Raw genomic sequence first — 19,215 nt, forward strand, 5'->3', positions numbered from 1 at the left:
CCTTTTTTCCCTTGGCTTTTATGACACTGTTCTCTTCTATTTCTCCTCCTACATTTTTGACTCCTCCTTAAGAGTCTCCTTTGCTTCATCTGTTTTCCCTCCTGTAAGCATGGTATTCCCCTAAGGTTCACTCATGGGCACTCCATTCTCATGGGTTCAACTACTGTTTCTACACAGATGACTTATAAATCTACATAGACATACCCAATCTCTCACTAGTACATCAGTCTCATGTTGCCAATAGCCTACTGGACATTCCCACATGGATGTCTAGTCAATAACTTAAACCCAATATGTCTAAAATGGAATGTAACAACCCCTCCAAAAATCTGTTCCTCCTCAAACTTCCCTAATTCTGTTAAGGGCAGTCCCAATTACAGATTCATAAGCTTAGGACATTCTAAACTCTTTTTTCCTTGTACCCCTTAGCCAATCAATTACCAAGTGTAGCTGACTTTTTATTCAGTCCTTGTTGTGATGTCCCACTCTTCATGTCCCCATTTTGGGGTTTTCTTGGCAAAGGTACTAAAGTGGTTTGCTATTTTCTTCTCCAGCTTATTTTACAGAAGAGGAACTGAGGCAAATAGGGTTAAGTGACTTGCTCAGAATCACATATCTAATGTGTCTGAGGCAGGATTTGAACTTGTGAAGATGTCTTCCTTATTCCAAGCCCAGTGCTCTATCCATTGTGCCACCTAGCTTCTTGTATCTCCCAGTGCTCAATCCACTGTGCCACCTAATTGACTCTATCTCCATAACATCTCTTGCAACTACCTGTCTCTTTTCTCAGAGGCCTTTTCTCACCACCCTTATAACCTGTTGTTTTGACTATTGTTACAGCCTTCCATTGGTGTGTTTGCTACAAGTCTCTCCTCAGAACTGTTGATCCAGATGGGTTCTCCATCCAGATGCCAAAATAATCTTTCTAAGGCATAGGTCTGATCATAGTAGTCTACTACTCAAAGTCAGAGGCTCTTTGGTGCTTCTAAGGGGCCAAAAAAACCCCAACCCAAGTCTAATGCCTTTTCTACATGATCACCTTTCAAATACTTCAAGACAACTATTGTTTGCCTCTGTCTTCTGTTCTCCAGGCTCTCCTCCTAGCTAACATCCCCAGTTCATTTAACTGATTATTCACACATCATGAACTTAAGGACCATCTTGGTTGCCTATGGTTAGACATTTCCAATTTATTTGTTCTTACTAAACTATGGTGCCCCAAAGTAAATAAAACACTCCAGATGTAGTCTGAAAACATCAGAGTACTTAATGTACTCTGTACTGTCATCTCCCTATTATTAGAAGCTATGCCTATCTCAATGTAGCCCAAGATCCCGTTACCTTTTTTCAACTGCTATATCACATTGTGATCTTTTTCAGACAAAGTGCTATCTAACCACATCTCCCTTATCCTGTACTTGTGAAGTTGGAGCTCAGAATGTAAAACTTTACATTTATCCCTATTAAGATGAAGCCTTATGTTCTGTAGCCAGTCAAGATCTTTTTGGATTCTGGTTCTGTCACACAGTGGGTTAACTATCCCTCCCAGCTTTGAAGAGCATGACACTTATTCCTTTCTCCAAGTCACTGATGTCAATGTTAAACTGTACTAAGCCAAGTACAGATCCCTGGGCTCTCCACTGGAGACCTCCTGCCAAGTAGACATTGAATCATTAATGACTATTTTTTTAGCCCATCCTAACCACTTGGGAATGCATCTATTGGTATTATTGTCTAGTTTACATTTCTTCATCTTCTCTTAAGAATAGTATGAGATATTTTATCAAGAGTTAGCTAAGCTCTCAGGAAACCATAGAGGGAAGGCACTAGAATTAAGAGGAGTTGAGATAGGCTTCTTGTAGAAGGTGAGATTTTAGCTGGAACTTGAAGCCAAGGAAGCTAGGAGGCAAAGATGAGGAGGGAGAGAATTCTAAACAAAGATGAGGGGAGAGAGAGAGGCATAGGGGACAACCAGAGAAAATATCCTTTTGTTATTGGATTTCCTAGTTTTGAGATGTACTACAAAAAGTTGTTATAATTATATAATCAGTTTTTCCAGTGTGTTTCCTTTACTGTTGGACCCATTCCTTTTAAGATGAGTTTTACATAGTTAAATATTTAATCCTTCACATATATTGATATTGTAGCTAATATGAGAAGTATGAATTTTGCATCCTTAAAATGCTGGTGCCTCACTAACAAGTGTTCATTTGCTTTTAAACAGACCTAGATTGACTGCTTTATTGTGAGATCCTTAAGAACTACAGATCCATAAGATAAAGTTTTCCTAGTGTCCTAGAAACTTCAAGTAATTAATTCTAAGTGCCTAGTCCATTTAAAAAAAAAATTTTTTTTTTAGAGCCTCACTCTTGTTTTGGATTTTGGATCTTGTCCTCTTATTGAATGAGTTTTGAATTCTGAAAAGAGACCGGAGGAGGGAGATATAGCCAGCCATGAGCCCTCTGGGGGACCTGACTCCTCAGTGTGAATGGAAGGACCCCCAGAGGAGGCAAACTTGGAACATACTTCCTCTTCAATTTGTCTCTCAATCTTAATTGTTTCAAAGGTCAGTTTACGTTACACCTCTCTCAAGTACTTTTCCTTGATCTCTCCCAGTTGTGTGTGTATGTGTATGTGTCTGTTTCCCTCCATCCTCAAATTATGTTATGATTTACTTACATACAATGTTATATAACCCACATCAAAATGTAAATATCTCAACAGCAGGACTGTTTCATTTTTGTTTGGTGTTTTTTGTTTTGTTTTGCTTTGTTTGTTTTTGCAATCCAGCTCCTCACACCTACCATTTGTTGAATTAAACTGTCAGAACCTACTAGAGTTAGCATTTCACTGGCGTGACCTTCAAGAACCTTCGGTCACTTTCATTCTGTCAAGTTTAATCAAAGGAGGGCTTTTGTGTCCTGTTTGGCATTTTATTTTCCCTACCTCCTAGCACAGTGCTCTGTTCACAGTAGATGATTAATAATGTATGTTAAGTTGCAATTGGATCTCTTTAATTCATATTTTAAAGTTAGAAGCCAAGAGTAAAATCCAGATTATATGCTCTACCTTATTTTGACTAAATATATATATATGTATTATATATATAAATTCTCTTTTCATTCTGACCTTTGCAAAAGTTAGTATTTTATTTTTTGCCTTTTTTCACTTTTATTTAGTATTATATTTTTCCCAGTTACATGTAAAAACAATTTTTGACATTCATTTTTAAAACTTTGAGTTTCAAATTCTCTCCCTTCTTCCTTCACCAACCCTCCCCCCATTGAGAAAGCAATTCGATATAGGTTATGCATGTGTAGTCATGCAAAACATATCCATAACAGTCATATTGTGAAAGAAAACGTTAAGACAAAAAATTCAAGAAAAATAAAGTAAAAAAAAAATATGCTTCAATCAGATTTCAGACACCAGTTCTTTCTCTGGAGAAGGATAGCATTTTTCATCATAAATCCTTCAGAATTGTTTTGGATCACTGTATTGCTGATAATAGCTAAGTCATTCACAGCTGATCATTTTACAATTTTGCTGTTACTTTGTACACAGTACATTTCACTTTGCATCAGTCCATGCAAGTTTCTGAGAGCATCTTGATCATCATTTCTCATAGTACAATAGTATTTCATCATAATCACATACCACAACTTGTTCAGCTGTTCCCCAATTGATGGGCATCCCTCAATTCCTAATTCTTTACCCCCAGAAAAGAGCTGCTATAAATATTTTTGTACATATAGGCCAAAAGTTAATATTTCTTTAAAAACATCATAAATTGATAGAGATCATTTTACTTTCAAATCTTAACATTTCAGTTTAATATTTTTACTATAAACTACAAGAAAAAAACACTATACAATAGCACCAGTGATTGTAAGGGACACAAATCAAAAATATCACTAGCAAGATGTTGCAGATGGAACCATAATGTGTAATAAAATGGATACAAATGAATCATTTTGAGGGATAATGGGGAATTAGACACAACATGGCAGAGTAGAACAACCTTTGCATTTAGAATTAGGAGACCTGAGTTCAAATCCTGTTCCTGACATTAGCTGTATGACCAATGGCAAGTCATTTGGTTTTTAAAGAGCTTCACTTTCCTCATTTGTAAAATGGGGACAGCAATATTGTATACCAAATAGTGGCTGTGAAAACATGATGTAAACCCTTATGGGCTGTAAAAATGTTAACTGTTTTCATCATTACTACATCATACATAGTTTTTGCAGTAGTCCATCATATGAAAGCCCAGGGTTTGGGATAAGGAAAACAGCTGTTAAAAAAAATAAAAGCTGAGTTTGGGGCAGCGAGGTAGTGCAGTGGATAGAGCTCTGGTCTTGAAGTCAGGAGGACCAGAGTTCAAGTCTAGCCTCAAACACTTGACACTGACTAGCTACATGACCCTGGGCAAAATTAACCCTAATTGCCTCACAAAAGAAAAAAAAAAAGCTGAGTTCATTTATGTTAAAAACTAATAGAACAAAGTCTATTTCCAGCCTTGTTAATTTCATTCCTTGTATATCAGATACTCAGAACCTGTGTAGCTCTCCATCTGACAGACCAATCTCTTACTTTATCCTGAACTTTACTCTTGGCACTATGATTCAGTTTGGCTGTTCCCCCTCAAGCCCTCGTTTCACTATTTCTTTTTTTTTTAATTAATTTTATTTTGAGTTATCATCAATCACTTCCACAAGCTTTTGAGTTTTAAATTTTTCTCCTCCTCCCTCCCCACCTTCCTCCCCAAGACGGTACGCAGTCTGATATAGGTTCTACATATACATTCCTATTAAACATATTTTCACATTAGTCATGTTGGAAGGAAGAATTAGAACCAATAGGAAGAACCGTGAGAAGGAGGAAACAAAACAAAACAGAAGGAATAAAAATAACAAATAGTATGCTTCGATCTGCATTCAAACTCCATAGTTCTTTCTTTGGATGTCGATAGCATTTTCCATCATGAGACCTTTGGAGATGTCTTAGATTCTTGTATTGCTGAGAAGGGCTAAGTCTATCAAATTAGTCATTGCACAATGCATTTCACTCAGAACACTTAGGACCCCTACTTGATTTCCTGGACTACATCTCCCAGATGCCTCCTTGGAATGAACTGCTATCTAACTACCATCTTGTCTACCCCTTCCCAAGTACTTCCTTGAAAGTAACTTCTGTTAGGCCTCATCAACTGCAAGAGGATAAAGAGAAGAGGACTGAGAACAAAACCTCACACTTGTAAGGTGTATACCACACAACTGACGAGAGAGAAAGAGAAAAGGAAAAAGGGGAACATATCGTTATTATCACTTTAGGGTATACCATGCATTGGAGGAGGAAATCCTGTGCTACTGCCCCAGGTGTCCTTATTGGTGAGGGCTTCACGTGGCTCTCTACATTGAAGAGGAGTTATTCACCTTGCTACTAGGAGCAGAGACCATAGCCTGAAGGACTTAATCCTTTCACCCACAGAACCCTCACCTGGGGACTTGCTCTCAGAGATCTTTGAAAGTCAGAATTATTTCATTCTTTGTATTTGTATCCCGATCACCTAGAATACTTCTAGCACACAGAAGGCCCTTAATAAATGCTTCTTAATTTAATGATATCTAAGAGGGTTCTAGCCATGCTTCACTATACTCCTTGACTATCTTCCCCTCAGTCACTTTGCTATATGTACTGTCTGGTACCACACCACCGATCCTCCTTCTCCCTTTACAATTCTAGAACTATAATCAAATCAATACTGCCATTGCTACTGTCAAAGATGTGTCAATCCACTCCCCAATGGCTTTACTCATGATCCCAGTAACTTTAAAGTCAAATCACCCTTCCCGGGCCACTACTTTCCCTTGTGTTCTCTTACTGGAAATAAAAGCTCCTCAAGTGCAGACTTCACTTTTGTACTGTAAGCCCAGTGCTTAACATATACTAAATGTTTAGTAAATGGTTTTTCATTCATACATTAAAATATGTTGAGTATAATATTAACAAATTTGAAATGCTTTGGAAATTAAATGGAACAAAGAAATCATTTTTCATATTTACATTTTATTTTTTACTGTACAAGGTGAAAATTTTGTGAATATTTTATATTTTATGTTATTTAAACATTGTACAAATACATACAGAGATACCTGCTATCGCTTTTATTGTACATACCCTTATTTGAACAGCTGTATACAAACAGATAAATTGTGTAAGGCATCATTTCAAGTAGGGTGTTTTATATATTCTTCATAGTAAAGGAAGTTCACAAAAACCAGTTTCTTGAACTTCACATTTATGCTTATGCTTTAGAGGTAATTACAAATCTGTCTTCTGAAAGTATTATTTTTATTCATTTATTCTGGTGGGAAAGATGCTGCTAAATTGCTTATTCGCTTCACTGCTAAGTTGAATTTTCACAAATATTTACAAACTGGGCAATTTTCCACAAAAAAAAAATCAATAGGCTGATAATAGTGCGTACAAGTGACCCAGTGGCCTTAATGTTGATATCAGCTAGGCATAGGAATCCACCATGGGCAAATTATTGCTCTGAATTTGAAACTGGAAATGTGAACTTAACCGTCTCTTGTGTTCAAACAAACTTGCCAAATGTTCCTGGAGTTTACCTGTTCAAGATTGTTCAAATGCCTTCCTATTTGACTCAAACCGATACAGAAGATTTCCTTCTGGAAAACAATGAACAAACAGAACAATCACTGAATCACAAAATGGATTATTTTTCCAAATGAAGAAGCAGAAGATGATGAGAAGGAAAGACAAGAGGATGGGCAGTTTCATTTTTGAAAAATGCAAAATATTTGGAGGTCCTTTATTAAAAAAGCTAAATTTTGGGAGCCAGATAGCAAGAAACCTTTAGTGCTGCTATTTAAATTTTACAATTGGATACAATCAATGATGCACTTTAAAAATGTTGTTGTTCAGTCGTATCTGACTCTTTGTGACTGCATTTGGGATCTTGGCAAAGATACTGGAATGTTTTGCCATTTCCTTCTCCAGCTCATTTTATAGATGAGGAAACTGAGGCAAACAAGGTTAAGTTACTTGCCGGGATCACACAGTTAGGATGTGTCTGAGGCCGGCTTTGAACTCAGGTCTTCCTGACACCAGGCCTAGCGCTCTATCCCCTGTGCAACCTAGCTGCCCCCTTTAAAACAGTAATAATAGCTTTATAAATTAGTTGTGGCAGAACATTTTGAGATCGTTAGCTAAAAAATAACCAAAAGCAAATTCCCAATTCAGTTTATAACCCAAATATAAAAAGAAACCCTCTGAAACTGATATCTAGAAATCTTCCACAAAATATACCTTGCTTGTCCTGATGCATACAATGAATGTGGTACAAATTCCAACTTCAAGTTTTCACTGCTGAGTTAAAGCAGTATTTCTTAACTGTGGAAAATTTTACTACTCTGCAAAAATGGTAATACCCAAAAGTTCTTAAAACCTATTCAAGTTAAAAATAAAAAATTTTTAACAAATAAAAAATCATAGGGTACAAAATAGATGTATTTGCTTCTCTAAAAATAGATAACTTTGGAACAATAAATCAATCCGTTATTCTATTGGGGGAACAACACACACACAAGTAAATACAAAGTATATACAACATAAATAAAACATAATTTCAGAGAAGGCACTAACAGTGGGGGGATCAGGAAAGGCCTCATGGAGGAGGGGACAAATTATTATGCATCCACAGCTAAAAGGAAAGAGATTAGAAAAAAATCTTGACAATAACTATTTCTGATAAAATTCTGATGTACAAAAGCTACATGGAAATGGTAAAAACTTACATGAGTAAGACTGACTCCTCAATGAATAAAAGCTATGAATGCAGCAATTCTCAAATGGAAAAATACAAATTATCAATAACCAACTGAAAAACTGTGTAAACTCAAACTGAAGAAATAAAAATTGAAGCAACTTTGAGAAATCACTTTTGTACTCATTACATTGGAATAGAGAGTTAAAAATCACAAAATTCAATATTAGCAGAATTGTGGAGAAAAATGACACACTATTACACTGATGTGGAACTGTGAATTGGTAGTTATAAGTGTTCATAGGTACATGTTCATATGTCCCAGCTATCCTAATGCTTAAATTATATACTGAAGATATTACTAAAAGGAAAAAACAACCCCACCTATATAAAGACTTTCCTAAAATAGATGCCCTTTTTTTTACTCTTTTTTTTTTACTCTGTAGTTTATAAACTGCTTAAGTTGCATTACCTGATTTAATTCTTATAACCTTGTGAGAGATGTACCAAGCATCCCCTTTTTATAGATGAAGAAACTAAGACCCAAAAAGGTTAAGTGATTTGTTCTAGGTCACCCAGATAGTAAATGTAAGAGGAAGGTCTTATGACTCCTAAATTGGGTTCTCTTTCTTCTATGTCAAACCTTTCCCAGAAGCACTATTTGTAATAACAACAGACTGGAAACAATCCATAATGTATAATGATCAGGGAATGGCCAAGATAATATGTTAAAGTAATGGAATATTATTATGCCTAAGAAACCACATAATTAATGTAAAGAAATTTTTATGAATGAAAAAAATTATTAAGCATTTACTATGCATTGTGACTACAAATACAAAGTAAAGGTAGTTTCTGTCCTCATGGAGATTATATTCTAAAAGGAGACAAAACATATAAGCAAGTGGCAGCCAGAGAGTGGTATTTTGGTTTGGAAAGTTAGAAGAAGTGAAGTTACTGGGCAAGTAGATTGACACATCTTTTCCAGTAGCAATGGTACTATTGATTTGATTATGATTCCAGAATTGGAAAGTATGTTTGCGGGGAGGAGGCTTGCACCCGTGATTTCAGCACAGAAACTTCCAATACCAATGCAATTTAAAGTCTTAGCAGGGGCTCATAAACTGAGTTTCATGAACTTGTTTGACTGTTTAAATATTTAAATAAATGTTAAAATAAAGTAAATATTCTGAAAGCTGTATTTCAACACAATTGGTTTTCTTTGTAATGCTAGGTGGTTGTTGTTGCTTTTTAAAAAATTTCATGCCTTTAAAAATATTATTCTGAAAAGAGGTCTATATAGGCTTTACTTGATTGCCAAAGGGGTCTATGACATACCAAAGGTTAAGAACTCCTGTGTCAGAAGGTTCTTGGTGGGGACTGAAAGGTTAAGTGACTGGCCCATAATCACACAGCCAGTATGTGTGAGGCACATGCCTGGAAACCACATTTTCCTGAATCCAAGGCTCCCTCTCTAAGCCACTATGCTAAACTGCCATTCTCAATTGTGATTTTGAATGTTAGTTCGCTAGTGGTTATTAAATTTATGTAGAAAGAGAGCTCCCATAGAGTTCCGACTTGTGATGGAGCCCATGTGTAATAATAGTCTTGGAGATATTAATAATCCATAGTGCTTCTTTTGGGGGATGTTAAACAAGCAATCCCCTTCTTTTGCACCTGTACTGCCTGAGTAACTCAGTGATTTTATTCTCCACATAGGAGCTTATGTAGGAATTATGCAAATGATACTCTTCTTTCTGCAAAAAGTATGATGCATCAGAAACAAAGTAAACAAAAAAAATAAACATTCCTTTTCTTAAAGAGTTTCAATCTCTAACTCTTGATCTTGGGAATTCTTGAATTTGGGGTTATCTGTACAACAACTCCCAAAGCTGATGCTACTCTTCTTGCCTAGATGGCTAGATGCCATGGTCACAGTTCCTAGGGAATTAAAAATTTACCCTTCTCCACATAGGAATTAGAGCTGATAAACAGTGTTCATGAACTACTCTTTTAGACCAACTGAACATGTCTACCTTGGCTGTCTGCTTCTGCAGGGACTCTATCACCACACCAGATATTACCATGTCTTGGGGAAATTCACTATCAGTTAGGTCTCCAGTTCCTGACATGCTCAAAAAAAGATAACAGAAAGGCAGAAAATATCCAAGAATTTGTGGGAGAGGGAGTACCTTCTCAGGTCAACTGGGTAAGCAAAAGAAGACCACCAAGTAATTCTGTCTCAAGTCATCATTAACTGTTCCTAGGGGGAGGGAACCATACGTGGGTTCAGATTACCCTCAAAAACAAAGCCCTGATCTACTACAAAGCTGGAAAACAAAGTTTTCTAAAGATGAGAAAGAAGTCCAAATGAGCAAGAAAGAGACAAAGGGCTGACGGGCTTACAAATGACTTTTTTTGTGTGAGAGTGTGGCTCCTCTAACAAGTGTCCATTCCTATGAATCTCGGCCAATTATCTTAAGCTCCCTGTGTCCTATCAGCCAGGTGAATAAGACACGTTCATGATCTTCCTTCCTCCTTCCATTTTCTTTATAAGTGGATGAGATACACAGTTATTTAGTGGTGGAATCTGAATAAGAGTTCATATCTCTATCTAGTATTCATTCCACAATACCATGTTTTCAGAATGTAATGTTGGTTTCATTCATTTTACCTCTGGAACTGGTGAGAGAGAGAGAGAGAGAGAGAGAGAGAGAGAGAGAGAGAGAGAGTGTGTGTGTCTGTCTGTGTGTCTGTGTTTAAGTTAACATTCCTTCTTTATTTGTTAGGTTATAATATAAAGTCAACAATTTTGGGATATTTTGAACCTAACTGGTATGTAAAGTTATTTATTCCTTCCTCATCATATCAAATTTTCTTCTATTTACCTTAATTAACATATACTGTACACTTGTTTTCAAAAAATTAAGGTTCCATGTCTTCATACAAGTTGTCAGTTGCACCATCCTGCTTCATTTCACATAAATACACATCAATGGGTCCTTTTGTGCTTTTAATATGTACTGTGATAGAGTCCTATCAAACGATACATAACATACAAGCATGGATGAGAGTTCCATTAACCATATTTATTCATTCACTAAGACAAACAATCTTTGTGGTAAATCTTCACAAGCGTTTTTATTTTAATTCTTTCCATTGTATTATATACTCAATTTTATGAGAAAAACTGAATATAGGTTGAAAAATAACAAAATACAGCTAGGCTAATAAATGTAGATGAGACTTAAGGGTAGATATTCATGATGAAAGGTATTGGGGCCAGTCTAACTATGTAAAAAGTTTACTTCCCCTGAATAACTCTCAGGTGATCAGTGGAACTGATAAATACACTATACAAACACGTATACATAAATGTCCAATAAATAAATTTTATCATTAGCACTGATAAATGTAGATAGATTTTATAAAAGTAAGATATTAAAATGGAAATGAAAAACAGTCCTGTCTACCTTATGGGGTTGTGAAGTATTCACTAGTGAAACAATATAATAGTATTCTTGCTTTGAAAATAGCAAAGCACTATGCAAATATGTTATTATTAAAATGGGGATGACAAGACCTGCTCTGTTTATCTCCCCAGTTTGTGAGGAAATTGCTTTCTAAACATTAAAGTAATAAATGTGAGTTATGATAATTATTACATAAGATAATCGATTTGATAACACTGTTGCTTTGAAAACTAAAAGGCACTACTTATAATTATAATGAATATGGCCAGGCATGCTGGCAAATACCTGTTAATTCCTGCTATTTAGGGAGCCTGAGGCTGATGGATTACTTGAACTTGGGAATTCTGAGGTATAGTAGGGCTACAGTTAATTGGGTGTCTGAACTAAGTCTGGTACCAATATGGTGGGCCCCCGAGGGTAACCCAGGTTGAAAATGAGCAAGTCAAAGCTTCCACGCTAGTCTGCAATGGCTGTTAAGTGGTCACTACACTTCCAACTTGGGTAAGATAGGAAAACCCAGCCTCAAAAACAAAATAAAATGAATTAAAATTAAATTAAATGAGTATGACATCGCCTGCTTCTTAAGGTAGTTGTGAATAAAATGCTTCTCTTAAGGAGGAAAGTGTTTTGATAAAAGCACTAAAGAAATGGGAGATAGCAGTTTATGACATTATAAAATGCTATGAGAGGTAGCATGAAGCAAGTCTTGGGAAGATTAGGGTTCAAGTCCCACTTCTGACACGTATGAACAAAGGCAAAAGATTAAATCTCTCTGTGCCCCAGGCAGCTCACTAAAACTCAAAATTGTGATAAGATGCTGATCTGCACAGAGAAAGTTCTTTACACAGCTGAAATCACAGGTCCAGTAAAAAATAAAATACAATAAAACAGAATAATCTTCAGGTGATTAAGGCGCTTTGAACCATTCATCTGGACAGGCCACCTCTTTAACTTACTTCAAAGATTCACGATTTCATTGGTGTGCTATACTTTCTCTTCTTACACAGATCACAACCTCTTTAAGACTCAATAGACAGTCTCAATGAATTGCAGTGGCCGAAGAATTAATCACCCTGTGGCCAGTCTTTCAATGATGGATCAATCCACATTTAGCAAGGCTGATTTTCATATGATAGATGTAAAGTCCATCCCTGAGGCTATAGTTGAAAAGTTGATAAAACCTGCCAGAGTTTATGTGTTATCTCTGATAATCTAGGATCACCACTACCTCACAAAAAAGAATCACAGAATACTTTTCTTTCACTCATTCTGAAAATTTAAAACAAACAAGAGGAAAGAACCAATTTACAACCTGGTTGCAGCATGTTATGACCCTATGGAATGAATTACTTTCTGGGGAAATGAGAAAATTGCATAATAATCAATACTCAGAGAAAGCCTGAAAAAATGAAATAATGATGATTCATCTCCCCTAGGTTCAGATTTTTTATGTTATAGTACTTTAAAAATGAGTTTAATTTACTTAGTTGGTGGGCATTATGTGGATATTCAGTTAAGCTCTTCTGTAAACTTATTCCTTAAGTGAAAGATGACACAGTACCAGAAACTTATTTAAACTAGAGAATATGCTGAGATTTCTCTTATATGCTGATATTTTTTAACATTAAGGTTATAAACAAATATAAATGAATACCTACTTCTTTGGGAGGTGGAACATTCAATTTGGTTTCTTCTGGAGCTTTGACTGCAAAAACAATCTGCTCATGGAATGCCTGAAGGCTATGGATATCTTCACAGGTCACATAAGCTAGCATACATTCTTAGTCAAGGATTCTCTAAATTCAGAAGATATATGCTTCATGGTACAAAGCACTTTTTAAATCACATGAACTAAATAGCCTAGACTATGAAATTACTCAGTTAAGCCATTATTTCTTTTAATTGGAGCAGGCTTTTAAAAAGACATTACAAGTAGGCCATTTTTAATTGCTTACTCCAGCTACAGATATGTTTTCATTATATTTTCTATGTTTTCATTGTTTTTTTTTCATGTTTTTCTATGTTTTCACTATTTTATTTAATCTAAATTTTGGTATTGGTTAACTAAATATGTTAAAATAAGTAAAGAAAAGGAAAAGTGCTTCCACAGCACACTAAATATTGAGATAAAAGAAAAATATAGTACTTTTCTCTGATTATCAGGCTATCAAAATATCTTATATACTTTAAATTTCACAAGTGATTTCATGTTGCTTGGGGCAAAGGGTGGGATGTTTACAGATGTAAATGACAGAAAAAAAGTAGAACTACTTATCTCCTATTTAATTTTCTCAATCAAGGAGAATGTATCTTTGGAATAAAAAACTTAAGTTGGTAAGAGGATAGAGAGCAGTAGTCAGTCTAAATGAGTATAAAGGCTTTCCAGTCAAGAAGAAAGATGATGAGTTGAGGATTTACAGGGAGCCACTACATCAAAAAAAAATTAAGACAGTCAAACAAACAAAAAAGAAAACTTGAAGAGAAGAAATGCCAACACAAACATACATATACAAGAAAATAAAAATTAAGCACAGTAGAAAATGAATAAGGAGATGAATGCCAACAAAAGAGTGTCAGTTCAGGATTACTGACATATAAGAAAATTTTGGAAAATCAAAGAACTCAGAGTATTTTGGAAAATCATTTCCAGGAGGAAAAAAAAACAAGCTTACATACAAATAGAAAACAATCTATAGAACAGAAACAGGACCACAAAGATGAAGATTCCAAAATTCAACCCTCTTAGATCCATTATAGTTAAATACCAGCATTATAATGACAAAAAAAAATACAGGTCAATAGACAAAAATATCAACTGATGTATATTAATCTGTATAGCCATTTCCTAAGGAAGTAAAGGGACTATCTAAGAAATTAGAACACAATATACAAAACTAAGATGCATGAACCCTGAAGTATCTACCCTAGAAAACTCAATATGGATATGTGGGATGACGAGGAGTGAGGAGTTGAGGCTGACTCCAAAGTTGAAGACCTGGATAAACTAGAAAAATGGTGGTGCCCGGGTCAAATATAAGGCAGTTAGGAAGAAGGCTGGGAAAAGATAATGAGTTATGTTTTGGACATGTTGAGTTTTAGATGTCTGTGGGATATCCAATTTGAAATGTCTAAGGGACATACTGTAAAATGGGACTGGAAATAGAGAGACTACGACTGAATGCCTAGTTCTAGTCATTTGCACAGAGATCATTAAACCCATGGGAACTGATGAGGTTACTGAGAAAGAATGTACAGAGAGAAGATAAGAACCAGAGCAGAATACTGGGAAACACATAGTTGAGAGCGTGATACGGACGAAGAGGCAACAAAGGACACTGAAATGGAGCAGTTAAATAAACAGCCAGGAGAACCAGAAGAGAGCTGTGTCACAAAAACCCAGAGAGAAGACAGTATCCAAAAGAGGGTGGTCAACAGTACCAAATGCAGCAGAGGTCAAGAAGCAAGACTAAGGAAAGACTATCAGATCTGTCAATTAAGACACTGCTGGTAACTCTGGAGAGAGCAGTTTCATTTGAGTGATGAGGTCAGAAGCCAGACTGCAAATGGTTAAGGAATGAATAAGAGGAGAAGTGGGGACAACTGAGTAGAGACAATTTTTTCTAGGAATTTGGTTGAGAAAGGGAGGAGAAATATAGGATGATAGCTTGAGGGAATAGCAGAGCCTAATAAAGTTTTTTAAGGATGGAGGAAATTCAGGCATGTAGAGGCAAGCTGATATTTAGAGAATGGAAGAGTAGGGATGATTAAGGCTGCAATCTATTAGAGAAAATGGGAGGAGACAGAATCAAAGGCACATATACAAGAGTCAGCCTTGACAAGAAGGGCCACCTCATTGTCATAAACTAAGGCAAAAGAGGAGAGAGAAAGGAATGATGTCACAGTGTTTTGAGATCTAAGGGTAGAGGCTGATTGAGTAAAACAAATCATCCTACCTTCCCTAAAGCAAGTGATGAGATGCTATGTTCTGAGTGAAGGGGGAAAAAATCTCTGCTGTTCACTAAGTGTGAACAAGGCCTAGGTACCTTCTTCTGTGATACAGGTGTAACAGGAATTCTGTTCTAAGTGGATGAGACTATGGGCCCCGCATAAAACTATCAGACTAGTTGGAGGTTTGCTCATCTGGTAATGGAGAAGAGAGAGGGCTGCTCCCAAGTAGGAACTGTTTGAGGGGGAAGAGGCCAGACAAAATCATCTTTGTCTTGCAAGCTTTCGAGAATCTGGAGAATTTTGGCCTTCCTAACTTCCCCTCAGCTCTACAGCACAGATGATAGAATGTCTACATTGGGAGTCAAGGAAGATTGATGATTCCAACTAAATTCCAAATAAAAAAGTACTACTGGTGACTACTACTGTGAGTTACTACTTTGTTACACGAGTTACTACTTTGCCACATATATTCTGCAAGCTCAAGCTTTTCCCTGGACTTTATATATACTAGTTGGTCCGTATATCACACACTTTGGGGGCAATGCTTTGCATCTTAGCTTGCATCTTAGTATGCTGCCTTCGTAAATACCGCTCTCTAAAAGTTAATTAAGTCTAAGTGATATTAACTGATCATCATGGTGGCAAGCATCCTGGGGGAGGCTTGTGATCTATAGCATTAGAAACACACCCTTTAACCACTCAGGACTATGCTTAGGTTCTGAGTGAATAGGTAGCCAACAAGTTCTGGGGACCAAACCTGTCAGTGCACACTGGGGCCGGGACACAGCATATGCTATTAATATAAAGAGAACTTGGGAAAAGAACACTCATTGGACTGTGAACTTCTTATGGGCAGAGATTGTCTTTGTTTTTAATTTATATTAGCACACAGCCTGGCATACAGAAGGTGCTTAATAAATGTTTATTGACTGACTCATATTAAATAGCCTTATTTTTTTCCTTATTTTTTTTTTCCTTAGTAAAATTGATCCAAGACCCTTAGCTGAGAAGTGAGAAAGATGTATGTGAAGTTTGAGAACAGAAGGTTTGGAAAAGCTTTGGTGGGGAGTAAAATAGGATATAAATCATGGTGGAATAAGAAGGTGGAATAAAAGGATTGCCATAATGTCACAAGAGCCCAGTTTGGATAAAGTGAATTTATAACTACCCTAGTCTGCAATGGTTGCATGGTTTCCTCCAGTTCAGTTCAGCAAGTCATCTGTAATTCTTAAGAGCTGTCTGTAGGTATTTTGAAGTTAAGTGAGTTGTTCAGCTATAAAACTACTGTACACTAAAGTAAGAATTTTAACTCAGGATTACTGATCCCAGATTAACTCTCCATCCACAATGCTATACTGCCTAACTTAAAAAATCATGGAAATCTAAAATTCAGTCGTTTTTCTAGTCTAGACTAATATTCATCCCAGTCTAATTTCTGTATTTTAGCTCAGAGTCACTCCTAAATGGTATAAATATCATTTGGGGAATAGAACTTTTGGAGGCAGCTGTGGTGGAATGAAAACAGCACAGGATTTGTAATCAAAATGATTGGAATGAAATATGACTCTACCCATTACTACATAAGGGAGTCAATTAGCCATCCTAAACTTCAGTTTCATCACCTGTAAAATCAGAATCTTGGACTCTAAGGATCCTTACAATTCAAAATTCCTTGATTAGGTTTGGTATAGGAAGTGATTATGGTCAATGGGGCAAGTGAGTGGGGTAAGAAACTAAGTGCATGAAGGTACTGAGGGGCAAAACGGAAAACAGATAGATTGTGGAAATCAAGAATACATTGACTTCTCTGCCATTTTCCCTAAAGTCCTCATGGCACTACAGTGCTTCAAATAATAACAACAACAACAATAACTAACAATTACATAGCACTATGTGCCAGGCACTGTACTAAGTGCTCTACAATTATCTTATTTGATCCTCACAACAGCCCTGGAAGTAGGTGTTAGCCATTTGGCATACATGCTATAAATTGCTGATGTCTAATGCCTAACACAGAATTACTTTCAAAGGTTTCAGTACTACCAATTCAGTCCAGTCTCTCCAATTCAATCCAGTGTCTCGTCTAACCTTTTCCCCTCCCGATCGGGGTAGGTGAAAGAAAGAAGAAGAAAAGTATCTGACAAAGCTTCCCATGTTCTTATGACCAGGATGGAGAGATATGGGTTAGATGACAGTACTGTTATGTACATTTGGAACTGACTGAATCACTGGGCCCCAAAGTAATTATTAATGTGTTGATGTAAAAGGAAGTCTCTAATGAAGTGCGCCAAGATCTATCCTTGATTCTTGGCTGTTCAGCATTTTTCACAGATGAAGCCATAAAACCATGCTTGCCAAATTCATGGATTTATGAAGAACGACAAAGTCAAGGTCCAAAAAATCTGAGAACACCAGAGTAATGAAATGAATATTAAATGACACCTTAGGCAGCATTAAAAGGGCACAGTGGCCAAAGGAAAGGATATAATATTTCTGATAAATTTGCCCTGATCAAACCATGTCTGAGGTATTGAGGTATTCCAGTTCTGGGAACCACATTTTAAGTAAAGCATTGACAAGCTGGTCTGTGTCCAGAGGAGCAAGGCCAGAGTGGTAAGAAGATTGGAAACCAATGATTGATAGAAGGAAATGGAGATGTGGATGCTGAAGAATGGGAGACTTAGGGGGAATATGATAGCTAACTTCAATTATATTAAGGATTGTGTTGTGGAAAGGGAATAAAACCTTTTTCTATTTGGCCCTAGAAAGCAGAATTAGGAACAGACGATAAAAATTGCAAATAGGAAGATTTTGGCTCAATGTAAAGGTGAAACTCTTTGCATTGTGATTAAAGATGTCCAGATTTAGAATGGACTGCCTTGGGATATTCTGTACTTACCATAATTTGATTTTTTTAATGGAGGCTAATCAGTCTAAAACGCTACTGATTCTTTCTCTGCTGATTTTTTTATTTACCTTGTCCTTTCGATGGTAATAGCCCCTGTTATTCTAATTCTGAATCACACAATTAGGATCTCAAGGGATGGAATATACCTCAGAGGTCATTAAGGATGGTAACCAAGTATGGATTTACTTCGTATAGAACATATGTTCATGTTTTTCCAAAAATGTAAGCCCCCTGAGGGCAAAAACTGTTTTCTTTTTGTCTCTGTATACTCAGTACCTGGCATAGAAGCTGGCACATGACAGGTACTTAATAAACACTTGTTGAATGAATGAATGTTTATTTGGTTTGTTTATTTGTAATGATAAGGAACTATAAACAGATTATATATCCAATGACTGGAAAGTAAATTATGGCATATTAATGGATATAATATCATAAAAAGATAAATATGAATAGAAAGGAATATAATAAGATACATATGAAGTACTGCAAAGCAAGATTAGATCAAACAGAATTGTATATATATTGACTAAAGCTACATTTAAAAAAAAGTCTTTAGAACTTCTATCAATACAATGACAAAGCAGGATTCCAAGGGACTGAAATGAAGAACACTATTGCCTCAAATAAATGCTATGGACTCAAAATACAGAATGAAACATATTTGTGGGCATAGCTAATGAATTTGTTTCCCTTGAATTATGCATATTTGAAGATTTTTAAAATTTGGTTTCCCAATAAACAAGTATTGCTTGTTTCTCCTTGCTTCTCTACCAGCTGGGGGGAAAAAATGGAAAATATTGATTAAGCATATTTGTTATAAAGATTTTCTTATTCTTCTTGTTCAAGTGGGGAAGGGAAGGGAGAAGTGGGGGGAAAAGTTTGTTCAAAAAAACAAATCAGGGGCAGCCTGATGGCACAGTAGAGAGAGCACCAGCTCTGGATTCAGGAGGACCTGAATTCAAATCTGAGCTCAGACACTTACTAGCTGTGAGACCCTGGGCAAGTCACTTAACCCCAAATGAAGAGGAGGAGGAGGAGGAGGAGGAAGAAGAAGAAGAAGAAGAAGAAGAAGAAGAAGAAGAAGAAGAAGA

At 36.3% G+C, this 19,215-nt stretch overlaps 1 protein-coding gene across 1 annotated transcript in view; it reads right to left on the bottom strand.

The window, feature by feature from the left end:
* Nucleotides 1-6,137: 6,137 nt before the first annotated feature.
* LOC114045420 (transcription factor E2F6-like) overlaps nucleotides 6,138-19,215 on the bottom strand; it is a 32,042-nt gene continuing 18,964 nt past the window's right edge. The window contains exons 5-7 of the mRNA XM_027865423.1: nucleotides 12,924-13,038; nucleotides 10,681-10,828; nucleotides 6,138-6,695 (exon numbers count right to left, since the gene is read on the bottom strand). Of these exons, the coding sequence (XP_027721224.1) occupies nucleotides 10,718-10,828; nucleotides 12,924-13,038 (226 nt within the window). The 3' untranslated portion in view covers nucleotides 6,138-6,695; nucleotides 10,681-10,717. The remainder of the gene's footprint in view (nucleotides 6,696-10,680; nucleotides 10,829-12,923; nucleotides 13,039-19,215) is intronic.

This window comes from Vombatus ursinus, unplaced genomic scaffold, assembly GCF_900497805.2.
Source record: "Vombatus ursinus unplaced genomic scaffold, bare-nosed wombat genome assembly UNPS02014778.1, whole genome shotgun sequence".
NCBI lineage: Eukaryota > Metazoa > Chordata > Mammalia > Diprotodontia > Vombatidae > Vombatus > Vombatus ursinus.